Genomic DNA, 19,214 nt, shown 5'->3' on the forward strand with positions numbered 1-19,214 from the left:
GGTCCCCTTAGTTTTCCAACCCCCAACCTCTCCAGGACTGGCTCAAGCGTGGGGCAGGGGCATTGCCTCTTCTCAGAAACCCAGCACCATCTACACTCCCTGGGCACCTCCCTCCAGCCCGGGGACCTTTACCTGGGCTAGGAGTGGGCACACCTGGCCGTCCCCAGTCACAGCTTTCACGCTGGGTGGCCCCTCGGGGTAGGAATTGGGAACTAAAACGCCCAGAGTTGGCTTCATCATCATACGGGATGGGTAAGGAGACGTGCGTTACGACAGAGGGGGAAGCCCTGATCATTATTTCGAAAATACCTTCTCCTCCGCTACCCCCGCCTCCCCGGCACACTTCCCGCTTTCCCTGCAGGGCGGACCCAGATTTTCATCCCTCCAACTCCTTCGGACCTGAGCCAGTCCCTCAGGTGGGGCTTCGCCTGGTCTGGGAGGGTCCGTAGGCGCCCGAGTCTCTGGGAGAGCAGCCTCCGGCCACGCCGTGCGCACAGGCGTCCCTGTGTCCCGCGGGATCCTGCCACCAGCCCGTGGGCCCCGCTGGCGGACCATGGGCGCTAGATGCGGACTGTCCGGGCGGAAGAGGCGCCCTGCGACAACTGGAGAACAACTTTGGGGGTCTGGGGTTCCAAGGAGAAGTTTGGGAACACGGCGTCATACGGACTTTTGCAGGCTAGGATGGGGCTTCCGGGCAGGTTTTGGGGAGAAAGGAAGGGGCCTAAGACCGCGCGCGGAAAGATGCCGTTATTTGGCGGCGCCGAAGTGGGCGGAGCCAGCCAGCAGGACTTCGCGCCGCCGCCGGGCCAGAGCGAGGGGGATCGGCGTTGCCAGGGACAACGCGTTCTGGGCGGAGCGGCTGCTGGGGCGGACCTGAGTCTGAGGAGGTGGGGGCGGAGCCTGGGGGGCTGAGCCAGAAACGGAGTTGTGATTGGTGAAGACTACATGCTCGGGGCGGGGCCCGGGCTGGGGCCGTGTGGAGGTTGGGGCGGAGCTTTGGGGGGCGGGGCGGGGCGGGGGAGGGCCCCGAGCGCCGGAGCCGGAGGCGGAGACGTGGTTGGCGGGGACGGTGCGCCCTGGGAGGGGTCGGAGTCGGCGGGGGCGGAGCCGAGCGGGCGGGGAGGGTGCTGGGTCGCGCCGGGCCTGGGGCCGAGGCGGCGCGCGGCGCTGACAGCTGAGTCGGCTCGCGGCCTCCCGGCCCCCTCGGCGCCCGGCCCGACCCTGGCCTGGCTTGCCCCGGAGCCATGAGCCCCGGGCTGCTGCTGCTTGGCAGCGCCGTCCTGCTCGCCTTCGGCCTCTGCTGCACCTTCGTGCACCGCGCTCGCAGCCGCTACGAGCACATCCCCGGGCCGCCGCGGCCCAGGTGAGCGGGGCTGGGGGCGGGGCCTGGCTGGGGCGCTGGAACAGGGGGCCGGGGGGACCGCGTCTAAGCCGGCGTCCAGGCCGGGGGTCCGGCCTCGCCTTGTGCGCGCGGCCGCTGGGAGACGGCGGCCCGGAGAGGGGCGCTAACTATTCTTAGTAACAAATTACTCACAGCCGCAGCACTGCTGGGCGCCCACCGCGCACAGCTGGGCCCCACAAACGTGATGGCAGCGACAGCCCTCTCAGGTAGGCGCTATTGCTACCCCATCGTTCAGACGAGGAGACTGAGGCGCGCAGAGGCGAAGTCACCTGCCCAAGGTCACACGGTTGGTAAGCCTAGATTTAAGCCCAGGTCAGCCTGCCTCCAAAGTGGGCGCTGTTAACTTTGAGACTTGGACAGGGTCAGCCTGGATTGGAGCACGCTGTACTTCAGTCATGTTTCCTTTTGTTTGTATTTCTGTTCTGGGACACCCCATTTGTCTTCTCCTTAGTACTTACAATTCCATTCTTGGTCCCTACCCCCACGCAACTTGCCACCCCCCCCCCCAGCTTAGCTTTGTGAAGCTTAAATTCAGTGTGTCATTCCCCTGCTCCAAGGGCTTCCCATCACTTGACAACTAAATGCAGTTCTAAATTAAGTCGGCTGCATGGCCCGCGAGGCCCCTGCCGAGCTCTCCGAACCCACTCTCCTCCTTGCTCTTCCCTCTTGCTTTCTCACTACTGCCCCCAGCCTTTCTCTTCCCAACCCCCACTTCCCCCCCGCAGCTTCCCTCCCCTAGGGTCCTTTTCTCAAGCCTGGGCCTGGCGGGCTTCTTCCTCTGCTCCTCTCAAACAGGCCTCGCCGAGCACCTTGTGTAAAGACCACCCAGCCCCAGACTTCTCAGGGGCCATCACCTCTGAAGTTACCTTCTTTCCACCTGTTGACTGTTCACTTGTTGACTGTCTGTCTCCCACTCTAGAATGTGAGCCCCGGGAGGACAGGGACACTGTGTTCGCTTGTGTATCCCCAGTGCCTGGCATGTTACAGAAGCTCAATAAATATTTGTTGAATGAATGAATAAACAATGGTATTAGACACACTTTTTAAAATCTCAGGACATGAACATTCTGGAAGGCACCCTTCTCCAGCACAAGCCAGATGTATTGGCATTAGAAGCCTGAATCTCTGCTTGATGGGTTCAGGAAAGATCTCTGTGGCTGGTGACATAGGAGACAACTGTTCTCCCTGCTGGCTCTTTGCCCTTCTGGTGCTTTCTCTCTTCTTGCTTAGCTCCTCTGCCTTCTACTTTACCTGGATGGTTCTTCCCCCAGCCTTCCAGTTTTGGCTTCAATCCTAACTCCGCAGGGAGGTTCCTCCTGCTCCCCCCAAAATATTATGTTCATTTTATAAACCCTGAAGTCACTGTAATTTTCCTTTACAGCATAATGTTAATTGGGTAATTATTTGTGCAAGCTCTTGTTAAGTGTCTGTCTTTTCCATGGGCCCCTGTCTGTCTCAGTCACTACTGCGTCCCCGACGTGTAGCAGCACACGGTACATGCATAGTAGACACTTGATCAATAGCGATTCAAGGTTGAATGGTGGAAATCTCCCGTAAGTTCTGTGATGTACACTATCACCCTGTCAAGTTTTCAGATCAGCCATCAGCACTTAGAATTGAATGAGTTTGGTGCTTGTTCTGATAAGTTTCATCGTTACTTGGTCTTCTCATAAACTCAGATGACCTGTTCTGGTCTCTGTGTCTTGAGAAAGCAGAACTTAAATCATCTTTAAAAAGTTGAAATGTAACTTGCATTCCATAAAATTTATTCTTAAATGTATGATTCAGTGGTTTTTAGTATATTCACAGCACTGTGCAGCCATCGCCATCAATTTCAGAACTGTTTTGTCACCCCAGAAAGAAACCCTGTACCCATTAGGCATCACTCCTCATTTTCCCCCCACCCCTCACAGCCCTGCAATCATTAATCTGCTTTCTATCTCTAGGGATTTGCCTATTCAGGACATTTCATATAGATGGAATCATACGATATGTGGCCTTTTGTGTCTGGCATCTTTCACTTAGTATAATGTTTCAGAAGTTCATTCATGTAGTAGCATGTGTCCTTACTGCTTTCCTTTTTATGGCTAAATTCTTCCCAAATCTTATATCACAAAGCCTACATGTGACCTGAGTGTGTGGGGTGTGGAGGGAGGAGTGGGAGGAAGATGAATATAGTCATGATTGGGCTCTGTATTCTAAGGAGGTGAACTGAACAATGCATATATAAAAAGATTTTGGATTAAAAATTGGTTAGTGGTCAAATATAAAACTGCACTAAATGAAAGTTCTGGAACCTCTTCTAGCAGAAACCCGATGCCTTGGCATTAAAAACCTGGATCTTTAAACTATGATGGGCGACACTGTGGTTGACTAGAGATCTGTGTGTTGAGTCCCCAGTAGTGGCATTTGTGCCTGGGTACCCTATGACTTTGCCAGCTGGCAGACAAGGAACCCTCTCGCTGCAAGAGGCAACTCTTCATCCTCCTCATTCTGCAGGAGGCCCTCCCTGAGTGCTCCTCCTCTGTGCTTTTCTTACCACATCCTACTGCATGGATCCGTGTAACAGCTGAAAACTCAGACCCCCCACACTCAGATCCCACACAAACACTTGTAGCTTCTTTATTTCTCTGTCACTGTTCTAACTTTCCTCATCAGCCCCTACTCTCCTGGTAATGTGGGAGTGGATGTAAACTTGACAATGAAAGGTCTCTGTCTCCCAATTTTTATTTATTTGGGGATAAACTGACTCCTGGACAGTGCTGGTTCTACTCCTACTTGCCCAGTTGCTGGGGTGAGGCTGTTCAACAAGGAGCAGGGTGGCCAGCCATGGGGGAGCCCCATAGCTGGCTCTGGCGGGTGCTGCATCTGATGGGCTTTGGGTGCCCAACTGAGCACTCACCACCCTGCCCCTCTGGCATGAGCCACAATCATAGCCCCTCACCCTCACACTTACCCCTAGTGGGTGGCCCACTCCTCCACACTGCAGCATTCCCTTCATCCCTCTGGGTGACTTCACCGTGGGCTCTCCAGATAGCCTCTGCTCTTTTCACTGGCCAAGGCTTTCTCTGCCCACAGGAGAGCTTGGGTCCCCACTCAGCCAATCCTGGTGTTGCTGGAAACTGGATGTGCTGGAGAGGTGTGGGGTGGCGGGCAGCGGGGCGTTGCCTCTCCTCTCTCCCAGGGCTGCTCTGCCATGTCCAGTCTATCAACAGGGACATGCCAAGTGGGCTTCTGCCTGCCAAGATGCTGAGCAACAAGTCCCCATGTCTGGCCATGGTGTCAGCCTTACCTGCTTGTTTCTAACACCTGGGTCTTCCTGCTCTGTTGTCGCCTCCCCAGCGCCCCCTGCAGGTGTCAGAAGGAATGGGTTTTTGTTCCCTTTCTTGCTGGGCCATGGGGACCCCACCCCTCTCTGTGCCCTCTGTCTTCCTGAGATGGCACTCACCTTCCTTCCCATGTGGCACGGAACCCCAGGGGTTAGGGTGGAAGCTCTGGGCTCAGACTCTGTCCTCACTTAAGTGACTAAAAACTGAGAACATTCCCCCAAAATGTGAGCTTTGGGAAGTGAGACCGAGGACACTAGATTACTCTGGAAATACATCCAGGCATGTGTGATGTCCACAGCCCATCTTCCGGTAAGTTCAAGGCCACTCACCTGGCGTGAGCCTCCACTGCAGGCAGGCGGCCACCCTGCACTTCCTTTCCCAGGGCGTTTATTCGCCTACTCTCCCTTCCTGCTTCAGTCCCCATCACCTCCCCCTCCATCCGCACTCTCAGCTTTTATTCTTGCCTCCTACTTCCCTGAGCAAAGGGAGCAGCCGGTGAGTTTCCTTCCTGGGCTCCACTGAGCAGCTGCCCACCTCCCGCCCCAGGCCCACGTGTACCTTCCAGCTGTTCCAGGAGGGTAGCCCAGGCCAATCTGCCCCCTCTGCTCAGCAACCCTGTCCCAGGAGCATCCCCCTCCACCCCCCCCCCCATCAGCGCTCTTCCTCCTCTTCTGCATCATCCCCATTTTTATATAATATGCAAGAATTCAAAGCTTGGAACAAAACCCTTTCCTTCACCCTCACGTTCCCCTGCAGCTGCCACCCCCTATGGTAACCCACCTGGCTGACTGCCTGTCTTTGGGCCTCTCCTTTCTCCCCTCTGGTTCTTTCTGCCCCATACCTCTCTACCAAACTTGCTGGGGGCCAGGTTCCCGGTGATCTCCATGTTGTCGAACCCAGCCATCAGCCCTGGATCCTTGTCTGACCTGGCCCCCAGCAGCCTGGGCAGAGCCGATTTCCCCTCCGCCTTGTCCCGCATCCTCCCCCTGGCTTCTCACCCACTCTCCTGGCTCTCCTCCCTCCTCCCTAGGGCTCCCGCTTAGGCCACTTGACTGGCTGTCCCCACGCTCCCAACCTCTCAGTGATGGCTCAGTTCTTGGTCCTCTTCTCTGTCTGCATCCATTCCCTTGTGGCCTCATCCAGTCACTGGGCTGGAAATGCCACTTTTCTGCTGTGGGCTCTCAAATTTATGTCTCTAGCCCACAGCCCTTCCCTGGGTTCCAGATCTGAGTGTCTAACTTCCTGCTCAAGAGTCCACCACAAACCTTCCTGGTCCCAAGCCAAGCTCCTCATTTCATCTGCTTGTCTGAGATTGAGATGATCCTGAGATAAGAAATGAAGTCGTTTAGGAGGTGGGGGATGATCCCAGGTTGAGCAGTAGGAGGAGGGGAGTGGATAAAGATAAACCAATAAAACAAGTTACCTCTTGGGAAAACTGAGGTGCAATTCCCTGGGAACCCTGGGGACTTGTGTACAGCACATGCCCAAAGCTACTCCGGAAGTGGAGGGGCTGAGGTCATTGGTGGAGGGCTTCTCGAAGTGGGTTCATCTCCTGTGGGCAGAGCCAGAGACAGCCCTGGCAAATTGCAGAGGGTGGGCACAGTGGCTCTGCCACCCCAACCAGCTCCTCCTCATCTTGGTAGATGTCGGCTCCATCCATTCTTCCAGCAGCCCAGGCCAAAAGCCCGGAGTCATCCTCATACCCCCATAGCCAAACGGCACATTTCAGTGCTCAGCCTCACAGTGCTTTCAGAATCTTATCCCTTCTTATTGTTGCCTCCACCGCCCTGTTCTGTTCTGAGCCCTCGTCACCTCTCCTAGTCCCTCCCTGTCACTAGTGTCCCTGCTTCCTCCCCTACCCTGGTTACTCTCTGCAGTCCTGCAAAACAATCCATTCAAACCCAAGTCAGAGCCCATCTCTGCTCTGCTCAGAACCCTCCAGTGGACCCCAGCTCACCAAAGTCAAGGCAAAAATCGACCACAGCCCACAAGGCTCTACATGACCTGCCCCCAGTCTTGGTGACCCCACCTTGTACTCTGTTTCCCTCAAGTACTCTGCCTGAGCCACACTGTCCAAGCACACTCTGACCTCAGGACCTTGGCACCTGCTGTTCGCATTGCCTAGAAGGCTCTTCTCCTGCTTCTTGCAGGTCTCATCTCACAAACCACCCTCTTAGAGGGATATTCCTTGCTCTGCCTGTATTAACCCATTTATGCCTGAGGTTACAGTTTTTTGAATTTGAAAAATCAGACCTTGGCGATGACCTTGAGCAGCAGGACATAAATAACTTCCACAAGCTTAGCATTCCAATAATGGAACACTAGGCATAAATGGGTTTTACACGGACACCCGCACACTCATTCCCCAGCACTTCCTCTTCCCCATACTCTGTTCTCTTTTTCTCCTATCACCCTCGGACATTGTCTTTGTTTATTTACTCTCCGTCTCTCCCTGGGAGAATGTGATTTTGTTGTCACCCATTGGGAATGCTGCAGTGAGCTTGGTAGGAATAAAGTCATACAGGAGACAGGAAGTCATGGGCCCCCTGGAATGAGCTTCAGGATGACACTGCACTGGCTTGTTTACAAGTTGGTGAACATAGCAGATTTATATGACCAAACCATCCTTTGCTGAGAAGGGCTTTGGGGAGCACTGGTACCAGCTGTGCAATTGTGGGTAAATGACTTCACCCTTCCATCTCGGCTGTCCTATATAATATGGTTAATAACAGATTGATCAGCCATATGGGGAGGTTGGAGGGGTGAAGCCTAGCATGGTGCCCAGCGTGGTCAGTATTGGGGAATATCTGAGGGTGATTCCACACAATATTATTGAGTCCTTTCTATCTGCCAGCCCCCAGCTTCTGTACCAGGGAGACAGGAAAAAAAACTGTTTCTTCTGAAGGGGGTCTTTGGAGCAAACCTGGGTTTGCATCCTGTCTTCATTCTTACTGCCTGGTGTCCCTGAGCCAGTGCTGTAACCTCCCCATGCCTCGGTCCTCCTGTCTGTGAAGTGGGCCTAGTAATCAGAGCTTGTGGGGAAGGGACCATTCTTCCCTGTTGAATGCTGGGAAGCCTAATGTTTCCAATTTCTTCTAGTTTCCTTCTAGGACACCTCCCCTGCTTTTGGAAAAAGGATGAGGTTGGTGGCCGTGTGCTCCAAGATGTGTTTTTGGATTGGTGGGTTCTCATTTGTCACTTGTTGCCCTTACTCCAGGTTCCCTTGGGGCAGCTCCCCCAACCCAATCCAGCACACAGACTCCAAGCCTCACCTTCCCTTAGACCAGGTCACTCCCAGCCTCAGCAGTTCCTCCCCTGAGTGGAGGCAGGTGAGACTGGCTTGGAAGCCGTGCTCTGTCATTCACCCACTGCAGGACCTTAGACCAGCCATCAGAAGCTCTCTGAGCCTCAGTTTCCTCATCTGTAAACTGGTTGGGGGGTGTGACTAGGTAACAGTCATTGTTTGGTGTCACACTTTTTTACATTGTTCAAAGCACTTTCAAAGATGCAAATAATTCGATTCCCAGGACAACCTTTTGGGACAATCAAAGAAGGGGTGTTTCCAACCCTATTCCATGGCTGTGGAAACTGAGGCCTGGTGGGGGATGTGACTTGGCAAGTGAGCAACAGGGCAGAGCCTTGCCCCCAGGGCTCCTGGGCCCCAGCACAGCACTCTTTTGGTAGCCCTCGTTGAGCACCTTCTGGGACGGGACACATCTGTTTCCCTGCTGGGCGGGGTTGGTGATAGTCATACCTCAGTTGGTTGACAGTTTCCTTCGGGTCACTTTGGTTTCCAGGGCTAAGAAGTATGGACCTGTTGTGCGGGTCAACGTCTTCCACAAAACCTCAGTCATCATCACGAGTCCTGAGTCGGTTAAGGTAGGAGGCAGAGTGGTTTCCATGAGGGAGTTCCCTGCCTTTCCTTGGGTTGGGGGAGTGAAGCCAGGTCCCAGAGACTTTGGAGGAATGTTCCAGAGCCAGGCACATTTTGTCTGGTTTCCCAAAGGTCCAGAAGGGAATGGCATCTTTCCCTCTAAGCACCCACTGCTTGGGGACTCTTGCAAGCATTGCTGTTTGATGTGGGGATTAGATGGGGACCTTGCTGTCCCGATTTGGGTTGGAAGTTTTGCCCAACTGGTGCACACATGTTTAATTTGCCTCTCTTTGCCTCAGTTCCTTCATCTGTGAGATGGGAATTATAACCCTAACTCCAGGACTATGATGAGTTAAAAATTGATCAATTTATTTAACAAATAAAATGTCAAAACATCCTTAAATAGTGCTTACTATGTACTTTTTTATGCACTTCACAATTAGTGACTCATTTAATCCTCATAGGAGTAGGGACTCTTATTAGTCCTTTGGCCAACGTGGTGAAACCCTGTCTCTACTAAAAGTACAAAAATTAGCTGGGCATGGTAGCAGGTGCCTGTAATCCCAGCTACTCAGGAGGCTGAGGCAGGAGAATCAGTTGAACCCAGGAGGTGGAGGTTGCAGTGAGCAGAGATCGCACCATGGCACTCCAGCCTGGGTGACAAAAGCGAAACTCCATCTCAAAAAAAAAAAAGGGCCAAGCACAGGGGCTCACGCCTGTAATCCCATCACTTTGGGAGGCCAAGGCAGGTGGATCACCTGAGGTCAGGAGTTCGAGACCAGCCTGGCCAACGTGATGAAACCCCATCTCTACTAAAAATACAAAAATTAGTTGGGCCTGGTGACAGGCGCCTGTAATCCTAGCTACTTGGGAGGCTGAGGCAGGAGAATCACTTGAACCCGAGAGGCGGAGGTTGCAGTGAGCTGAGATTGCACCACAGCACTCGGGTGGCAGAGTGAGACTCCATCTCCAAAAAAGAGAAAAAAAAAAAAGAAATGAGGAAACCAAGGCAGGTGATATTGTCTATCATATCTGCCATGAAGGTTCTAAGAATGGGAGTCTGCTACGGAGTTAGCAGAAGTAGGCTCAACTCGGCTCTGCCACCAGCTGGCTGTGGGACCTTGGACATGTTGCTTCATAATTCTGGGCCTCCGTTTCCTCATCTGTGAAATAGGGGTGGTGCCTCTGTTATAGGGTGGTTGTAAGAATAGAACTAAAATAATATAAATGAGCCATCTAGCCACTGCCTGGCACACAGCAATTGCTCAATAAACAATGATGCATTTTTTTCTTACCGTGGGTGCACAGCAGATGTGTGGGGCAATTCTCTGCAATGGAAGGTGGCTGTAGTGACTCTGAGAGGGATAAACTACAACTTAGGTTCAAGACCAGGAGACAGGTTGAATGAATAACCAAAAAATTTAATTTCAAACATAGACACAGTTTAAGACTTGCTAAAGCATGCTACCAAAAACCATGCACGAAGACTTTTGTGATGCTTAATGAGAAAAGAAGTTTAAAGATATATATTGATATAGTGAATTATACTGATTGATGTTCAAATGTTAAACCAACCTTGCATTCCTGGTCATGATAAATTATCTTTTAATTACTGTTAGATTCAATTTACTAATATTTTGTTAAGAGTTTTTGTTTCTATGTTTATTTGATTCTTGTAATGTCTTTGACTAGTTTTGATATCAGGTTAATACTGACCTCATAGGATAAGTTGGGAAGTGATAACTTCCTCCTCTATTTTTTGTAAAAGTTTGTATGGGAGTGATGTTATTTCTTCTTTTAATATTTGATAGAATTCACCAGTGAAGTCATGTGGGCCTGGAGTTTTCTTCAAGGGAAATTTTTATTTTTTTAAGTTACAAATTTAATTTTTTTACATTGTATGTTTTAAAGTTTAAATTGTGATAAAATGTACATAACAAAATTTACCATTTTAATCATTTTTAGGTGTAGAGTTCAGCAGCATTAAAGACATTCACATTGTTGTACATCCATCACTGCCATCCATCTCCAGAACTTTTTCTTTTTCTTTTTTTTTTCTTTTTGAGACGGAGTTTCACTCTTCTTGGCCAAGCTGGAGTGCAGTGGTGCGATCTCGGCTCACCTCAACCTCTGCCTCCTGGGTTCAAGTGATTCTTCTGCCTCAGCCTCCCAAGTAGCTGGGATTACAGGCATGAGCCACCACCCTGGCTAATTTTGTATTTTTAGTAGACACAGGGTTTCCCCATATTGGTCTGGCTGGTCTTGAACTCCCGACCTCAGGTGACCCACCCACCTCAGTCTCCCAGAGTGCTGGGATTACAAGAATGAGACACCGTGCCCGGCCATCTCCAGAACTTTTTCATCTTCCCTAACTGAAACTCTGTATCCATTAAACAATAACTCCCCATTTCCCTCCCCCTAGACCCTGGAAACCACTATTCTGCCTTCTGTCTCTGTGAATTGGACTACTCTATGTGCTTCATACAGGTGTAATCATATGGCATTTGTCCTTTTGCATCTGACTTATTTCATTTAGCATAATGTTTTCAAAGTTAATCTTGTAGCATGTTTCAGGATTTCCTTCTCTAGTTGACATATGGCATTCAGATTTTGTGTTTTCTTGAGTTAGATAATTCATGCATTTCAGGAGATTTGTTCACTTCACATAAGTTGCTTAAATTATTGGCATAAAGTTCTTTATAAGATTTTCTTCTTATTTTTTTTTTATTGTCTGTAGGATCTGTGATATGTTCCCTCTCTCATTCCTGAGGTAGTGATTTGGGTTTTCTTTTTTTTTTTTGATCAGTTCACCAAAAGGTTTATCAATTTTATTCATTTTTCCAAAGAAGTAGTTTTTGGTTTTATTGGTTTTCTTCATTCTTTGTCTGTCTTCTATTTCATTGATTTCTCCTCCTCTTTTTTTTTTTTTTTTTTTTTTTTTTTTTGAGATGGAGTCTTGCTGTTGCCCAGGCTGGAATGCAGTGGTGTGATGTCAGCTTACTACAACCTCTGCCTCCCAGGTTCAAGTGATTCACCTACCTCAGCCTCCCGACTAGCTGGGATTACAGGCACCCACCACTGCACCCGGCTAATTTTTATTTTTTTAGTAGAGATGGGGTTTTACCATGTTGGCCAGGCTGGTCTCGAACTCCTGGCCTCAAGTGATTCACCTGCCTCAGCCTCCCAAAGTGTTGGGATTATAGGCGTGAGCCACCACCCCAGCCAATTTCTCCTTTTTCTTATTTCCTTTCTGTATTCACTTTGGGTTTAATTTGTTCTTGTTCTGATTTTTAGGATGGAGTTTAAACAATTGATTTCTGTTCCGTTTAAACATTTTTTCTATTCTAATGTAAGCATTCAGAGCTATACATTTCCTTCTAAGCACTGCTTTAGCACAAATTTACCACAAATTTTGATGTTTTATTTTCATTTGGTTCAAAATATTTTCTAACTTCCCTTGTGATTTATTCTTTGAACCATGGATTGTTTGGATATATGTTATTTAATTTTTGAATATTAGGGGATATTCTAGATATCTTTCTGTTATTGATTTCTAATTTAATTCTGTAAAGTCAGAGAGAATACTCATCATCAGTGATTTCAGTCCTTTTAAATTAATTGAAATTTGTTTTATGGCCCAGCATATGATTCATCAAAGTGAATGTTAACGAACCCTTAAAAACAGTGTGTATTGTGTTATTGTTGAATAAAGGGTTTTAGAAATGTCGATTAGGTCAATTTGGTCAATAGTGTTATTCAAATCTTTTAAATCCTTTCTAATTTTCTGTCTACTTGTTCTAGTGGCAGGGCAAGGAATGTTGAACCCTTCATAATCATAGATTTATTTATTTCTACTTTCAGTTCTATTAATTTTGCTTCCTCTATTTTGAAGTTATGTTATCAGGTGTGTACACGTTTAGGATGGATTTGTCTTTATAATGAATTGACTCTTTTATCCTTAGAAATGTTCGTCTTTATTCTTAATAACATTCTTTACTCCAAGTATATTTTGTCTACTTTAAGCCATTCCGGCTTTATTGTTATTATTATTATTATTATTATTATTATTCTTTTGAGAAGGAGTTTTGCTCCTGTTGCCCAGGCTGGAGTGCAATGGCGTGTCTTGGCTCACTGCAACCTCCGCCTCCCAGGTTCAAGCAATTCTCCTGCCTCAGCCTCCCAACTAGCTAGGACTACAGGTGCCCGCCACCATACCCAGCTAATTTTTGTATTTTTAGTAGAGATGGAGTTTCACCATGTTGGCCAGTCTGGTCTTGAATTCCTGACCTCAAGTGATCTGCCCACCTCAGCCTTTCAACATGCTGGGATTGCAGGCATGAGCCACGGTGCCCAGCCTCCATTCCAGCTTTCTTATGCTTAGTGTTGCATGGTATGTCTTTTTCTATTATATTACTTTTAACCTATCTGCATTTTTATATTTAAAGTGGGTTTCTTATAGATAGCACACAGTTGATTCTTGCTGTTTTATACAGTCTGAAATCTCTGCCTTTAATTAGAGTGCTTAGGTCGTTTACATTTACTGTAATTATTGATATGACTGTGTTTAAATCTACCATGTTACTATTTGTTTTCTATTTGTCCCACCTGTTGTTTGTTCCCTATTCCTCCTTTCCTGCCTTCTTTTGGATTAAGTATGTTTTAGTATTCTGTTTCATCTCTACTATTGTCTTATTAATTGATTGAGACAGGATCTCACTCCGTTCCCCAGGTTTCGTAGCTCATCACAGCCTCAGACTCCTGGGCTCAAGCAATCCTCCCACCTCAGCCTCCTGAGTAGCTGGGACTACCACCATGCCCAGCTAACCACTGTTACCTTATTGGTTCCTTTTCTCTCTTCCTTAGTGGTTTTCATAGGGTTTATAATTTCATCTTTAACTTCTATAAATATATCTTCAAATAATATTACATCACTTCGTCTCTGTCTACTGTTAAGATTTTTCTCTTTATCACTGATATCAGTAATTGATTATGATCTGCCTTGGTGTACTTTATTTGCTGTACTTTTCTTTGTGTTAATTCTATTTGAGATCCTTTGAATTTCTTAGATGTGTGGGTTCCATGATCATATTAGTAATAGATGTTTTATAGTTCTTATTTACTAGTTCTATCATTCCATTATCTGGGTGTAGGTATAGGTCATAATATCCTGCTTTGTGGCATGTCTAATGATTTCTTACTGGATACTGAACATTGTGAATTTTACACTTTTGGGCACTAGATTTTGTTATATTCCTTTAAAGATTGTTTGACTTCATTCTGAGAGATGATAAAGTTACTTGCAGATCAGTTTGATCCTTTCCAGGCTTGCTTTAAGGGTTTTATAAGGGTGGGTCTAGAGTAGACTTTTACTTGAGAGCTAGTTTAGCCCCACTGCTAAGGAGTGACCTTTCTGGGGCCTCTACTGAAGGTCTTGTGTCTGAGGTTTGTCTATTCTGGGTAGTGGAAACTTGAATAATTATTGGCCCCATGTAAGCTCTGAGAATTCTTCAGTCTGTAGTCACCCAGTAATTCTTCTTTCCCCAGCAGCTGTTTTGGCCAGTCTTCTGAAGTTCCACCTTACATTTGCATAGATTGGTATACATCCAAAGACCCAAGGGACCCCATGCAGATTGCTGCATAGGAGCTCTTTCTATGCATAGCTTCTCCCTGGTACTTGTCCTACTAATTCTGGCCTCCTTTGGTCTGCCTAGCCTCTGATCTCTGTCTATTCAACTTGGCATGTCTGCTGGACTGCATTTAGGTCTTTTCTCTTTGTGCTGCTGTCCTGGAATTGCCTCTGGGTAGAAAGCTGGGTAATCGTAGGTCATAGGTCTCACATTTTTCCCCTCCTCTTGAGGTTCACAATCCTGCACTGCCTGTTGTCCAGTGTCTGAAAGCAGACATTTCATACATTTCCCAGGTTTTCTGGTTGTTTATGGCACAAGGGCAAGTCTTTAGCAGTTTCTCCTTCCTGGGTGGAAGTGTGCCATCAGCGTGTGTGTGTGACCAGAGGAAGCAGCAAGGCACTGGGGGTTCCCTGTGCATCCTTCACATCCCACAATTTATGTCACCAGGCCATCACAGGATCCCCAACCTCTGGAACAGCAGGCCATGGGAGTGCCTGGTTGTGAGGGGTCACCTGGTCAGACCCTGACTGAGGCTACTCTGCCTTAATGGTAGGGATCTTTAGTTCAATCTAAGAATGGCTCACTTAGACCTCAGGTGACTCTAGGGTATTTGAGAGGGGCCTGTAAAGTGGGCATTTACTGTCACAGTCTTCCTCTTAGTGGGACAGAACTTGGGTTACAAATGACAGTGTTTGGGGTACATTTGAGGTCCCTGGAATGTGGTTCATGACACAAAGTCAGCCACTTCTGGGGCTTCCTTTCAGCTGAAAAATCGATGTTAGACTTCCAGGAGCTAATCTCAGAGAAGCTGGCAGCACCTGGGTTAACTGATAGTTGAGTCATTCTCTTGCTGCTTCCTAGCACCCATAGGATAAAGCAGTAGCTCAGAGAGCAGGCCTCTGGGCTCTAGGCCCTGCAACCCCTGCAGCCCCTTCCCACTCATGCACCTCTGCCTGAATGTTCCAGGGGACCTGTGCTCCCTTGGTCTGGATCATAGCCATTTCTCCCCTCTCTCCACAGCAAATTGCCTGGATTCAAATCCTGTGTCTACCATTTACTATGTGTGTAACCTTGGGTTAGTTTTAAACCTCAGTTTCTCCATGTGTGTGTAAGATGAGCATAAAAACACCTGCAGCCAGGCGTGGTGGCTCATGCCTGTAATCTCAGCAACTTGGGTTGACTGGGCATTGAGTGAATTGCAGGGTGCAGCTGTGCACCTGGCATTTATTGAGCACCTGCTGTGTGCCGGGCACCATTCTTAGCACTTCTTATGTAGAACTGACACTCTTCACAACAAACTTGCCAGGCAGGAACTCTTCTTATATCCATCTAAGATGAGGAAACTGAGGGGCAGAGGAGGTGAGTAACTCATCCAGGGTCCCAGAGTTAGCACGTGGTGCAGCAGGGATGCTGAGCCCAGATCCAAATTGAAGCTGGCTGACTACACAGCCCATGCTGTTAACCACTGGGCAGTCCTGCCTCAAGAGCTGTTGGCTAATGTCACTATTGTTACCATCCAGCTCTTGGTGAGGTAAGTTGAGTTTTCCTCCAGGGAGTCTTCATTGACTGCCCGGGTTGAGTGCATGCTAGTAATGTTAAATTTGTCCCGAGTGTCCTTCCTATGTCCCAGAAGCCCTTCCTCTCCCAGAAGGGCTTCTCCCTTTCTCACTCTGGTTTCAGAGCAGCATTTGCCTTTTCCTGTTTTGCTGCTCTGGAAGGTGACATGGTATGGGGTTCCAAGTGTGACACTGGAGTGAGCAAGCCCTCCCCACACTCTCTGACTGTACGTCCGTAGGAAAATCACTTCGCCCCTCTTTGCTGCATTTTCCCCATCCCCACACGGCTGATGTTACCTGATGATAGGGAGGATTGTGTGGGATCATGCACGGGAAGTGGGCACACTGTGGCTGGGACTCAGTCAATGGTGATTATTCTGGGCATGTCTCAGAAGAGCATTTTGCAGCTACTCACGGGTGCATGAGACTATGTTGGTTTTTTTGGGGATATTTAGAAGTTCCTGATGTCAACCAAGTACAACAAGGACTCCAAGATGTACCGTGCGCTCCAGACTGTGTTTGGTGAGAGGTAAGGAGGCGTGGTGGAAGGCCCAGGTGGGAGGTCAGGAGAGCCCTGCTGTGAGCGAGGGCTGGTGTGGTCCAGAATGTGGGGTGTAGAATTGAACCTGAGGCCCTGGCTGCCAGGCATGTGATGAGTGCCCCGTAAACAGTGGTCCCACTCTTGTCACGAGCACTTTCCTCCTTCTCCCCCAACCTCCAGATGGCAGGGAATGTAGAGGCCACTGAGGTTGGCCTCACAATCACCCTGTTCCTTTTTAAGTTATTTTTTAAATTCCAGTAAAACTGACATAACATTCACCATTTTCCCCCCCTTAGAGGGTACAGTCTAGTGGAATTCAGTACATTCACAATGTGGCGCAACCATTGCCACCACCTAGCTCCAAAACCATTTCCTCATCCCAAAATGTGACCCCAAGCCCATCACGCAGTCACTCCCCACCCCCCACCCTCTTTCCTGCATCAAGTGTGTGTCTCCTGCAGACTCTTCGGCCAAGGCTTGGTGTCCGAATGCAACTATGAGCGTTGGCACAAGCAGCGGAGAGTCATAGACCTGGCCTTCAGCCGGAGGTGAGTGTGGCCGGAGGCTCCATGGCTCCTGCCTGTCTAGAGGCAGTGGGGACTGTTGAAGCGTAGGTGGGCCTTGGGGAGGGAAGTATCCACCCAAGGGGGCCTCACTCAGCTGAAGGGAGAGAGGAAAAAGGGGAAAGACAGAGTGTTAACAGTCAAAAGGGAGAGAGAGAGAGACAGGCTGGTCCAGTGGGGATGAGTGAGGCTCCCATGCAGTTTGGGAACATCAAGGGCTGAGTGCCCATGATGGCCAGAAGCATGGGGGTTCCTATACTCCAAGAGCTCCCCATCAGACCTCATCACTCCTTGTCAGGGCTTCTTCTTTTGTTCATTTTAGTTTTTATGTTTTGGTGATATAGTTGTGCTTTGTATAATAATGTTTCAGTCAATGACGGAATGCATATGTGACAGTGGTCCCATAAGATTATAATGGAGCTGAAAATTGCTATTGCCTAGTGATGTTGTAGCCATGGTAATGTCGAAGTGCAATGCGTTACTCGCATGTTTGTGGTGGTGCTGGTGTAAACAAACGTACTGCACTGCCAGTCATACCAAAGTCTCGCAGATGCAATTATGGACAGCACATAATATAGATAATGATAATAATTGACTATGTTACTGATTTATATATTTACCATACTTTTAACCATTCTTTTAGAGTGGGTTCCTTCTACTTATATATTTTTTAAAACTTTACTGTGCAACAGCCTCAGGCAGGTCCTTCAGGAGGCATCCACAAGAAGGCATTGTTATCATAGGAGATGACAGCTCCATGCCTGTTATTGCCCCTGAAGACTTTCCAGTGAGGCAAGATGCGGAGGTGGAAGGCAGTGATATAATGTGTGTGTTTGTGTCTTAGTTTTTCACAAAAAAGTTTTAAAAATTAAAAAAAATAATAAAAAAGCGTATAGAATAAGGATACAAAGAAGATAATGTTTTTGTACAATTGAACAGTGTTTGTGTTTTAAGCTAAGTGTTATTACAAGCTTAAAAATATTAAATTAAAATATTAAAAAATTGAGAAGTTTATAAAGTAAAAAGTTCTAGTAAGCTAAGGCTAATTTATTATTGAAGAAAGAAAAAGATGTTTAAACCCAGTGTAGCCTGTGTCTAGTTTTTATAAGTCTACAGTAGCGTGCAGTTATGTCCTAGGCCTTCACACTCACCACTCACTCACTGACTCACCCAGAGCAGCTTCCAGTCCTGCAGGCTCCATTCATGGTAAGTGCCTTATACAGGTGGAGCATTTAAAAAAATCTTTTAGACTGTGTTTTTACTGTACCTTTTCTGTGTTCAGATATACAAATACCATTGTGTTTCAGTAACCTGTTGCACAGGTGTACAGCCTAGGAGCAATAGTCTAGACCATATGGCCTAGGTGTGTGGTAGGCTATACTGTCTAGCATTGTGTAAGTATACTCTGTGCTGTTCACACAATGAAGACATTCCGTAACGACACATTTCTCAGAATGTATCCTTGTCATTAAGTAACACATGACTGTATTTTACTTTTTAAATAACTTTTATGGAGGTATAGTTCACATACCATACAATTCACCCATTTAAAGTGTACGATTCAATGGTGTTAGTTTATTCATAGAATTGTATAACCATCAACACAGTATATTTTAGAACATTTTCATCACCCTCAAAAGCAGTCATTCAGCTGGGCGTGGTGGCTCACGCCTGTAATCCCAGCACTTTGGGAGGCCAAGGCGGGCGGATCACCTGAGGTCAGGAGTTCATGACCAGCCTAGCCAACATGGAGAAACCACATCTTTACTAAAGATACAAAAATTAGCTGGGTGTGGTGGCACACGTCTGTAATTCCAGCTACTTGGGAGGCTAAGGTAGGAGAATCACTTGAACCCAGGAGGTGGAGGTTGCAGTGAGCTGAGATCATGCCACTGCACTCTAGCCTGGGCGACAGAGCGAAACTCCACCTCAAAAAAAAAAAAAAAAAAGCGGTCACTCCCCATTTCTTCCCAATTCCCCTATCTGCTGCTAGCAACCACTAATTACTTTCTGTGTCTATGGATTTTTGCATTGTAGACATTTCATATAAATAGAATCATGTAATACAAGGTCCTTTATGCCTGGCTTCTTTCATTAGCATCATGTTTCTAAGGCTCATCCGTGGTGTCATCTATATTAATGCCTTATTCCTTTTTATTGCCAAATAATATTTCATTGTATGGATATACCACATATTGCTTATCCAGTCATCAGTTAATGGACTTTTGGGTTGTTTCCACTTTTTGCCTGTTATGAAAAATGCTGCTATGAGCATTTTTGTACAAGTGTTTGTATGGACGTATGTTTTCATTTCTCTTGGAT

The 19,214-nt window shown here is 47.8% G+C and overlaps 1 protein-coding gene across 1 annotated transcript in view; it reads left to right on the plus strand.

The window, feature by feature from the left end:
- Positions 1-1,129: 1,129 nt before the first annotated feature.
- The window catches only part of LOC104654463 (cholesterol 24-hydroxylase), a 43,681-nt gene continuing 25,596 nt past the window's right edge, over positions 1,130-19,214 (plus strand). Inside the window, exons 1-5 of the mRNA XM_010353668.2 lie at positions 1,130-1,363; positions 7,831-7,911; positions 8,529-8,610; positions 16,244-16,317; positions 16,791-16,877. Of these exons, the coding sequence (XP_010351970.1) occupies positions 1,245-1,363; positions 7,831-7,911; positions 8,529-8,610; positions 16,244-16,317; positions 16,791-16,877 (443 nt within the window). The 5' untranslated portion in view covers positions 1,130-1,244. The remainder of the gene's footprint in view (positions 1,364-7,830; positions 7,912-8,528; positions 8,611-16,243; positions 16,318-16,790; positions 16,878-19,214) is intronic.

Source organism: Rhinopithecus roxellana, chromosome 5 (genome assembly GCF_007565055.1).
Source record: "Rhinopithecus roxellana isolate Shanxi Qingling chromosome 5, ASM756505v1, whole genome shotgun sequence".
NCBI lineage: Eukaryota > Metazoa > Chordata > Mammalia > Primates > Cercopithecidae > Rhinopithecus > Rhinopithecus roxellana.